The 9,562-nt window shown below is 46.9% G+C and overlaps 1 protein-coding gene across 1 annotated transcript in view; it reads left to right on the top strand.

Moving 5' to 3' along the window:
* The first annotated feature begins 5,069 nt into the window (after positions 1 to 5,069).
* SYNGR3 (synaptogyrin 3) overlaps positions 5,070 to 9,562 on the top strand; it is a 40,657-nt gene continuing 36,164 nt past the window's right edge. Inside the window, exon 1 of the mRNA XM_035130699.2 lies at positions 5,070 to 5,298. Within this exon, the coding sequence (XP_034986590.1) occupies positions 5,200 to 5,298 (99 nt within the window). The 5' untranslated portion in view covers positions 5,070 to 5,199. The remainder of the gene's footprint in view (positions 5,299 to 9,562) is intronic.

Below are 9,562 nucleotides of genomic sequence, written 5' to 3'. Positions count from 1 at the left end.
AAGCTGTGCTAATTTCTAGACCCTAATCCAGGGAGTGGTGTGGTGCAGACCAAGGGCTCTGAAGGTGGGTTGAAGGCACCTGTGCTCAGGTACAAGAAGCCATCAATGGGTGGGTGGGTGAGAGAGGTGTTTTCTGTAAGAACATCATTACTGGTGGAATAATGGGCACACTTTTAAGCTTCACCTTTGGTTTATCCACATTATCAGCTCATTTCAATAATATTCCATAATCAGGCACTGTTCATTTTTTTCACTATTCATTTAGCAGCGCCTCGATTCAGCCTGAGGGTTGCCACTTTGCCACCATTGCATGCTACATCTTCCTTTTAAAAAAAGTGTTATGCCAGTGGGTGACATTCAGGAAGGGAACTCTGAATGTTGCCTTTCCCTCTGGCAGTTGGAAAAATGCAGAGAGATGATGACTCACCTGTAATTGAGAGAGAGAGAGAGAGAGAGAGAGAGAGAGAGAGAGAGAGAGAGAAATCCTAAAGGCATAATAATGAATCTTACAAGTGACGTTTTTTCAGATTCCCCTCTCTGCCCCCCCCCCCCCGTCAGAAATCAGCAGAGCTCTCCCCACCCCAGAAGTGGCAGATCAGAAGGAAGGACTAATTTTGAATAAATTTTATTCCCTTCTCCCCAGAGATGGGCATCTTGTTTTTTTACTTGTCTTCAAATATGCTATTTATAAGCTGTGCATGTGTCTGTTGCAAAAGGGTAAACCAAGGAGGGGGGAGTTACAACAGGAGGCAAGCTTTGAAAGAATCCAGATGCCAATTGTAATTCTGGGTGTAATTCCCCTCCCTCTTTTTCTCTCTTCCCAGTCCAGAGCAGAGAAATGATGTCAAAGTTGTCATGGTATCAGTATCTATGGCATGAAAATCATCGATATGATGTCAGGGAGGGAGGGGTTGAGAAAGGAGGGTTTAGGACAACAGCCTGGAAAGGGGGGAGGATTGCTTTTAGCATTTTGCGATAACATCCACAATCCACATTTACGAATGTGGATTTACGAATTATTTAGAATTATCTAGAACGAATTATCTAGAACAGTTACCACTTCTTCATTCTGTATTCGGGACTGCTGGTGTGGGTTAGAATCCTATAAACATGCATTGAAGCAAGTTGGGGTGGAAGGAAAATCCAACTATTTCCTGAGTGTTCAGAACATGTCACATCTCATTATAATCCAAAACAACAGTCCTGTCAGGTAGGCCAGCATTTTCTCCAAACTGCAGGGAAAGGCTCACCAGAGGCTACTTGCTGTGTTGTTGATAGAGACAAGAATCAAACTTTGGGGACTTTCAAATTCTTAGTTCTGCATCTAGGCAACTGCTGCTACAGATCTTTTTTAATTGGGGGACATAGGAAGTGGCCTTATCCTGAGTCAGACATTCAGTCCATCTAGCCTACTGCACTGGCTCTCCAATGTTGCAGATGGGGAGTCTTTCCCAGCCCAAACTGGAGATGCCATTGGGGATTAAACCACCTGCATGCAAAACAGGTGCTCTGCCACCAAGTTGCAGCCCTTCAATGCTGCCTTCTACTGAGTCAGACCATTGGACCATCTAGCTCAGTGCTGTCTACACTGACTGGCAGCTGCTCTCCAGTCTCGAACCTTCTGCATGCAAAGCAGATGCCCTACCACTGAGCTGCGGCTGTTGTAGTATTTATATTCTGCCCTTCTCAATATAGAAATTATAGTGGCAGCATACATGGTTCTTACCCATCCACATTTTATCCTCACAACAACCCTGTGAGGTAGGTTAGGCTGAGAGGCAGTGACTGGCCGACGGTCACCCACTGAGTTTAATGGCTCCTGGTCTCCTAGGTCCTAGTCCAGCACTCTTAAGCACTGCACCATGATGGCTTTCTTATCTTTCTTTGGGGTATCGGGAAAGGGGAACCTATCGCCCACAGAGGGCCAGTCACTGCTTCCTCTGAAAGCAAAGCAAAACTCCCGTCTCATTTCTTGGTGTTCTCATTTCTTCAGCGGTGACATCACACACACCACAGGCCCAGTGCAAAGTCCCCGTGGACAGTGAGGGGCTCTCCACGAACCCGTGACATTTTGAGGTGGGTGTGATTTAGATCCCTTGTGTTTTCTTGCATCTCATGTTTCATTCTGTGGCTGAGGGGCAGGTGACGGTCCACGTGAGCTTTGTGGCTATGTGGAGATTTGAACCCAGCTCTCCCACAGCCTAGTCAAATCTGTTAGCTACCACATCATGGAACAAGCTCTCCCTTCTTCCTGTCCATCCAGCTGCCACTGTAACTCTCCGCTCAGTACTTTCCCTCCTTCATGGGATGCATCCGATCTCCCCTCAGAGATGAGTCCCATCAACAAAACCCGGCTTTCCCAGAAAGCTTTCCCAACAGGCTGATTTGAGTTGTTTGTGATGGTTTACGCTGTCTTTGATTGGATCTTTTTAGAAATAATAATAAAAAACCCAAACAAACCCAGTCTCGTTTTTTTTATAGATGTGCCACGGTTTTCAATGCAGTTCTGGGTTGGTGTTTGAAATGTTTTGTCAGCTGCTTTGAGTGCTGTGAGAACAGCAGATACTGTGGCATGTAAATATTGAACATTAATTCTTAGCTATAGATACAGTCCTTTCAAAATGTGCAAAATGGACTTTGCATAAAGTTGGAATGGAACCAGCCCTACCTAATTTTTTGGAGGAGAGGTCTTCCATCCATGGCTATCACCTAACAAAAATTCTAATACTTCTGTTATTATTATCAAAATACTTACGGACTGTCTTAACAACCTAAAACCTCAAATTGGTGTACAAAAGGCATGTAATGCCAGCAACCAAAGCAAAACACAGCCTGTGGGGTATAGTGTTTAGAGTGCTGACCTAAGACTTGGGTGACCCAGGTTCAAATCCCCACTCAGCCATACATAGTTCAGTGGGTGGGCCAGTTGAGACATCTCAGCTTAAACTACCTTGAAAAGTTTGTTGTGAGGATAACAGGGGGGATGGGAGGGCCATGAGCTCCTTGGAGGAGGAATGATAAATAGATAGATAGATAATGAAATAATTGGGAGGGACCTTTTTGTCACACACCCTCTTTTATGAGGGTGCAAGCTATACTGCGAGCTGCAGGAGACAACTGATGAGGGGTTGTGCGGAATAAAATATAAAATAAGATTTGGAGCACCGATAAGCAGAAATGCAAAATAATAAGCGGCGGGGGGTGGGGTGGGGGTGGAGCTGTCTTGGTGGGAGGCAGATTTGCAAGAGTAGGCAAGAAATGAAGCGTGCACCAAACAGGGTGGGGGAGGAGCGGAAGCAAAAAGAAGGAAGCATTTGAAGAATATAAATACATCCTTTAAATTTGTGGTTTATGTGTGTGCACTTTAACACATGTTAGGAGCATAAGAAAAGCCCTGCAGCTGGATCAGGCCAATGGCCCGTCTAGTTCAGTATCCTTTTCTCACAGTGGCCCTTCATGTCTCAGTGGGAAGCCCACAAGCAGAATTCCCCTTCTGCAGTTTCCAGCGGCTGGTACCCAGAAGCATTGCTGCCTCTGGCTGTGGAGATAAGAAAAATAACAATTTATAGTAGAAAACAAATACAGGCAACTGAATCTAGCATGGAGCAACTTTGAAGTGACAACCCAAGCCAACTATCTATCTATCTCTCTACCGGTATCTATCATCCATCTATCTATCTATCTATCTATCTATCTATCTATCTATCTATCTATGTTTATTTAAATAAGGCAAGCTTCTCAATTGCACAAACTCTTAGCAGAGAGTGTAAAAACAAGAAAAGCTAATAACTAAATTCCAATTACCCGTTAATACGTACAAAAGAGGAGGAGTTACCATGGGGATATTTTTGCAGCTGCAAAAATTATGGCTGTCAGCCAGCCCAATCACAAGCTTATCTACAAAGAACCTAACTAACAGCACCTGGGCTTTACTAATTAAACAAATCAGCACAAGGCTACTTTAACCTGGGCAAAGTAAATTATTGGCAGTAGCCATTGATGGCCTTCTCCTCCTTGAATTTGTCCAATCCTTTTTAAAGCCATCCAAGCTGGTTGCCACCGCTGCCTCCTGCAGGAGAGAGTTCCATGGTTTAACTATGGACTGCATGACCACGAAGAAGTTTTTGCCTGTTCTGAATATAAGGGCATAGGAAGAGCCTGGCTGCGATATATATATGCAATTAAATAAAATTTCAAAATACTATGATGATGATTTTAATTCTTATATATTTGCTACTCATGCCAGTTGATACCATATCAATATTTGCAAGTCAGAATATCGAACTGAATGGCCAGTGGGTCTCTAATGGTAACTGGCTAATTTGAGGAAGCTAAATCTTAAAAGAGTGACTCCAGGAAGGGTTTTTAGGGTTTTTAAAATTTTAAACAGAGGATCCATTCAATCGTGTTTTAAGAGGGATTTTGCCCTCCTTGCCCATGGGCTACCAGCAAGAACTATTTATTGGCTGGAGAAATACAACAACAACAATTACTGTATGCCCTTTTAAAAGGTGGGGTTTATTGGGTTGTTTTTTATTTTGATTATAAATTTTGTGGTTTCATATTCTGATTTTGTTCTGTCCCTGAGACCTTCTGGTATAGGGCGGTATATAAATTCAGTAATAAAAATAAAAATAAATAATAATAAGCGCACCAGCATACTAGTCTGGACGTTTCCTGCTTCTAATGAGGAGGGCTGCAGTCCACAAAAGCTGATCCCACAACCCCCCCTGAAGATGCTACTGTTGTTTCTGTTGCAGGGCTTCCAGTTTTAATATAATGATTACCCCCCTCCTCTCCTAATATTCTGATTACCCTTCCAACCCCAACCCCACCCCACCCCACCCCACCTATTATTATGATCACTTCCCCCCTCCCCCCCAACACCCACACCCACCCCACCCACTAGGTGGGTCGCTGCAGCAGGAGCAGAGCCTGCGCGCGCTGAGAAGCTGAACCCGGACAGGCGAGCGGGCAGGTGGTGGTGGTGGTGGCGCGAGCTTCCCGGGTTCTCCGCCCGCGCCTAGTGCCTGGCTCGCTTTGCTGCCTGCCAGCCTCTGCCGCCGCCGCTCGCCCCCCCCCCCCCAGGCAGGCGCCGCCGCCGCCACCGCTTTCCCTTTCTGTTCTCTCCTGCGCTTGGAAGCGAAAGGAGGGCGCGCGAGCGAGGAGAGGGATCCGCAGAGAGGGCGCCTAGGAATCATGGAAGGAGCCTCCTTTGGAGCCGGCAGGGCAGGCGCGGCGGTGGATCCCTTGGAGTTCCTCCGGCGGCCTCAGACGATCCTGAGGCTCATTTCGGCGGTAAGCCTCGCACCCCAAGCCACACCCTCCCTTCGCCACTAGACCCACGCCTCGCGTGGCCTTTCAGAGCCCTCCAAAAAGGTCGACAAGCCTTGGCGTCGTCTGCTGCGCCCCTCCACCATATTAGGTGGGGGGTTATTGTTTTATACTGCAGACGTTGTACTGTATATGCAGGAGAAGGGAGGGAGGGGCGCGGGCAACGCTCAGGTGCTGTGGGAGGAATGACCTTTTTATTTTTGGCATGTCGGTTTGAAGAAAAGAAAGATGACTCTGCATCGTCTGGCGTGTTTGTGGGTTAATGGCCGTGTGATATGGCAGCTTCTTGGTTTATTTCTGGAGTGCCTAAAGAACCCTCACCTCTTTAAATGTCATTAATTCCCCCCCCCCCAAAAGCAGGGATAATGGGGAGGGAGGGGGGAATGCTTGTGTGCCTTGAAGGAAAAGTCTGCTCCCCCACCTAATTTTCTCCTGCCCGGCCTCCCCTCCCGCTCTGGTCAGGTTGTCTCTTTACATCCCCTCTAGGAGATATAGATCTACCCCCTCCCCATCCTGCCAATCTGCTCTTTTGCTACCTGGCTTTGCAACAGAAGGTGTGGATAGACTTCTCTCTCTGCTCTTTTCTGGATCTGAAACCCACAGCCGATGGTGTGTGTGTGTGTGTGTGTGTTTCGGACTGAAAAACCGTTCTGCCAGGAGACATTTTCTCTCCCCCCTCCCAATCCCCGCCACCTGTCTTGGTGGAAAAAAAGCAAGCATGGCTGAATCCACCTGCAAGGCCTCGCCTTGTTGGAGGGATGGGTGGAATGATGTCACGCTTCCTTCTACCTTGTTTTTCTTTCTTTTTCTCTCTCTTCCTACTTGGAAGCGAGAGATGATGGCAGCAGCACCACAGCTGCCCACTTTGATGGCTGCTGGGTGACCGTTCTGGCTGCTCTCCTGGAAGTCGACAGCAAGATGGGCTTGGTTCAAAGGAGGGGCGGAATCATCCCTTGCTCACAGCCCCTTTTTGGTGTAGCCGAGCCTTGTGGCTTGGTGGTGTGGAAGGCAATGATGCTCTCATTTTTTTGTATATCTGTGTACTGTATACAATGGGTGTGCTGTTATTTTGTTGGTATTAAAATATCAGGGGCCTTTTCAGGCTTTTGGGGGTTTCTCAGTGCCACCTTGACTATGCTGCTCACAAATGATTAAATGTAAGATAGGAAACCGCCCTACATTGAGGCTAACTCTTAGGTCAGTATTGTCTCACTAACCAGCAGAAGCTCTCTGGGGGTTTGACTAGAGAGCCAGCATGGCGTAGTGGTTAGAGCAGGCATCCCCAAACTGCGGCCCTCCAGATGTTTTGACCTACAACTCTCATGATCCCTAGCTAACATGACCAGTGGTCAGGGAAGATGGGAATTGTAGTCCAAAACATCTGGAGGGCCGAAGTTTGGGGGTACCTGGGTTAGAGTGTCGGACTACGGTAGGACCTGGGACACCTGGGTTTGGCTCCCCACTCAGCCATGAAGCTCACTTGGTGATTTGGGGCCAGTTGCTGACTCTCAGCTTAACCTACTTTGCAGGGTTGTTGTGAGGATTAGGTGAGGAGGGAGATAAGCATTTATTCCACCTGGAGCTCCTTGGAGAAAAAGCTGAATATAGAAAAAAAATAAAAATTACCCAGACTTACCCAGGGATGCTGGAAATTGAACTTTCTGCATGCAATGCAGATGCTCTACCACTGACGTTTCTGTATGCAACTACTGATCTGTAGTCCTTTTCCGCAAAGGTAAAGTTTCCAGTCCTCTTGGTCTGAGTAAAGGGCTGATTTGAATAGCAACACAGGAAGCATTGCCTATATTGACCATCAGCTTCTGTCCAGGGTTTCTGACAGGGTGTCTTTCAAAGCTATACCAGGAGATGCCACTGGGGATTGAACCTGGGACCTTCTGCATGCAAAGCAGATGCTCAGCCGCTGAGCTACAGCCAGGGCCGGCCTGCTCATGTGGTGGACTGAAGCAGCTGCCTCAGGCAGTGGAATCCCATGGCCCACCCCTGCCGCTGCTACCAGAGTTCTGCGAGATCTCTCTGGAAGCAGCCATGTGACCCTAGAAAGTGAGGCCTTGATGGAGAGGCAGCAGCAGGGGCAGCCCCTTTCAAAGGAATATGGAGGTGATCAGGCCTCTGTGTGACTTGCTCCCTCCTCTGCCCCCAATGCAGAGGAGGAGAACAGACTGACTGTGGCTAGAAGAGTTTATGATATTCATAACTTTGTAGGTGGCTATTAAGTACCTTCCGTATGGGGTGTTTCACTCTCCAGCCTATTGAATTATGATTCTCCCTATTTAGGACCCATCAGTACTACAGAATTAGATTTATTTATCACTTATATAGATGGGGGGAATTTAGATTCTGCTCTCCTGGTGTGCAACGCCCCACTCAGGGCAGTTAACAACAATCCAACCCTAAAATGCAATGAAATTCCAAATCAAGCAACAGCAATTTAATAAAATCAGAGAGAGTAAACATCCACCTAAACAAGGAGGTTTTTGGCATCTGGCAGCCTTTGCCAAGCTGGCACTCTCCAGACATTTTGGACTACAACTCCCATCATCCCCAGCCGGCGCAGCCTTATGGTACTGGGACTGATGGCAGCCAAAGGCCCAAACATCTGGAAGGCGCCAGATTGGCAAACACTGATCTGGAGGAAGCCTTTGCCCATGTAAGACAATAATAAATATTTGGAACTATTATATGAGCATCCCCAGAATGCCTTCCCTAGGTATCTACATTAGCCTGATTTCCAGCTACCGTAGGTAGCCAAATAAATCTGTGGCAGCAAGAAATAAAAAATGGTTTATTACGGCCTGAGCTTTTGTGGCATCACCTTCATCAGATGCACGAAGTGTTGGCAGGTATATATAGCCATCTCTCTGTACATTGTTACAGGGGGGAAAACATGAATCACCACTTCGACTGCAGTCTGTTTCAGGAAATCCTTGACACACATCAGTGCATGGAAATGTTCATAATACCACTTAACACAGATTCATAATCCTTTCAGAATCCCTTCTGAAATTTGGTGCCCTCCAGATAGGAACACAGAAAGCTGCTTTGATACCAAGTCAGACCATTGGTCTGTCTTGTGTATTGTCTACACTGACTGGCAGCAGCTCGGCATGATTCCCGCTTAGCCCTACCTGGAGATGCCAGAGATGGAACCTGGGATGTTCTACATGCAAAGCAGATGTGCTGATGGGAGTTGTAGCCTCAAATGGCCATGCTGAATGGAGCTGGTGGGAATTGCAGTCCAAAACATTTGGTTGGGGGGTGGGGTGGAGGCTGACAAAGATTACTCCAAGACATTTACTCATTCATTCATGCAGATATAATGTGTGGAAGTGACAGCTGAAGGAGGCTCCTGTTCCCCTCCTGCAGCTACAATTCCCAAAGTGGTTTAACAATCGATCTCTCTCTTCCCAAATCTGGGAACTGGAGCTCTGTGAAGGGATATAGAGGGCCCCTAACAACTCTTAGCGAACTACAGCTACCAGAAATCTTTGTGGGAAGCCATGACTGTTCAAAGTGACAGCACAGTGCTTTACATGTATGGTGCCAATGTGGCCGATGTCCTCGAAGAGGGGTTGCTAACCTGTGGGCCTCCATATGTTGGCTGGACTACAATTCCCATCATCTCTGATTACTGGCAATGTGGGCTGCGGGGAGTTGCAGTCCCAACAATGTCCAGAGGGCAACAAGTTAAGCCACCCGAGGGAGTCTCAGAAGGACTTTGCTGTAATTCTGTGTCAGGGTTGTAATGAAATCATCCCAGGCCCAGGGTGCTTTTCCACCCTGTTTTTGGATAGGAGGTTGAGATCCTCAGACCCTGCCTTGGAGCAAGTACTGTCTTCCCTGAGCATTAGCTTGAACCACTAATGGGTTTCACTTCCATTGGAAGGAGTGGCAGCTCCCTTGAATGTGTTGTTCTTTCGATATAGCGAGGCTTCCTGAAATCTCATAAGAGCTGGAAAGTCCTGAGATGTTTCCTCGTTTCAGCCTAGTTTGCTTTGTGGTGACAGTTTGCATTCTGCATTTCCTGAAGTCCTGGTTTGCAATGTGAAAATGAACCTTTTACTTAGAAAAAAAAGTAGGGGCTTTTAACCAACTGAAATAAAATACAAGTATGGCCTTGTTTTACATGACTGGAGGAAGCAATGTGGTTGAAACCACGTGAATTCTAGTCAAACATTGATATGAATGTTTGATACATAGGGGGTGATAC

Source organism: Zootoca vivipara, chromosome 14 (genome assembly GCF_963506605.1).
Source record: "Zootoca vivipara chromosome 14, rZooViv1.1, whole genome shotgun sequence".
Taxonomy (NCBI): domain Eukaryota; kingdom Metazoa; phylum Chordata; class Lepidosauria; order Squamata; family Lacertidae; genus Zootoca; species Zootoca vivipara.
The sequence above is the reverse complement of the archived record's forward strand: the minus strand, read 5'-3'. Positions and strand labels throughout refer to the sequence as shown.